Source organism: Buceros rhinoceros, unplaced genomic scaffold (assembly GCF_000710305.1).
Source record: "Buceros rhinoceros silvestris isolate BGI_N320 unplaced genomic scaffold, ASM71030v1 scaffold32220, whole genome shotgun sequence".
Classification (NCBI taxonomy): Eukaryota; Metazoa; Chordata; class Aves; order Bucerotiformes; family Bucerotidae; genus Buceros; species Buceros rhinoceros.
In genome coordinates this window covers 13,315-14,039 of record NW_010389546.1, presented here as the reverse complement: position 1 = coordinate 14,039, position 725 = coordinate 13,315, and the positions used below count along the sequence as shown (strand labels likewise).

Below are 725 nucleotides of genomic sequence, written 5' to 3'. Positions count from 1 at the left end.
TGCAGGTTACCCAGATCTTACTTTCCCTGGAGATACCAGCATTCCTCTTCAGCTTTCGTTTTCAAGTCTGTACAAGGCTGAATGCTGCAGCAGGTTCTTAACTGGTGTCTTTTGCCTGTTTTCTGCTGAGACTCTGTGCAAGGCCTCCGGGCTGGACTTTGCACCACACACAATACTGGTCAGGTGAATACGTCATGAGCACCAAGCTCCTGAGCTTTCTGGCAGAGCGGTCAGGGCATGACTAACACCGCTGGTGCCTTCAAGGTCAGGAGTTTGTGGGACCCCATGAGGATTCCCTGTGTGCTCTCTGCAGAGCAAGGTGAGTCCTTTCTGGGGAGGAAAGCACAAAACACCCTGGGAAGTACCGAGGATCATTTAGAGAAGGTTAGAACAGGGGACACACTGGAGTGTCAGACATCCATGGTCAAAGAGTTTGTGTGGCAGTTTTCCCTTTGGTGTCCATGTGTCAGTCTCTGGATCATAGCAGTCCAAGGAATCCAAGTCCTCGATGACATTGTCCGCGGTGAGGCATCGTCCTCCTGTGACGTACAGCTTGTTCTTGATGATAGTGGCCCCGTGATGCATTCGCCTGTACTTCATGTCTGCACATTTAACAAACTTGTTGCCTTTCGTGTCATAAGCAATTATTCTCCGGGTGTACCCTAAATGCAAAGCCAGGGGTGGAAGAGACAGATGGGAATTAGAGCTTATGGCAAGCAGCAGGA

At 50.2% G+C, this 725-nt stretch overlaps 1 protein-coding gene across 1 annotated transcript in view; it reads right to left on the bottom strand.

Moving 5' to 3' along the window:
- Positions 1-375: 375 nt before the first annotated feature.
- KLHL38 (kelch-like family member 38) overlaps positions 376-725 on the bottom strand; it is a 5,253-nt gene continuing 4,903 nt past the window's right edge. The window contains exon 3 of the mRNA XM_010134667.1: positions 376-662. Coding sequence (XP_010132969.1) covers positions 376-662 — 287 coding nt within the window. The remainder of the gene's footprint in view (positions 663-725) is intronic.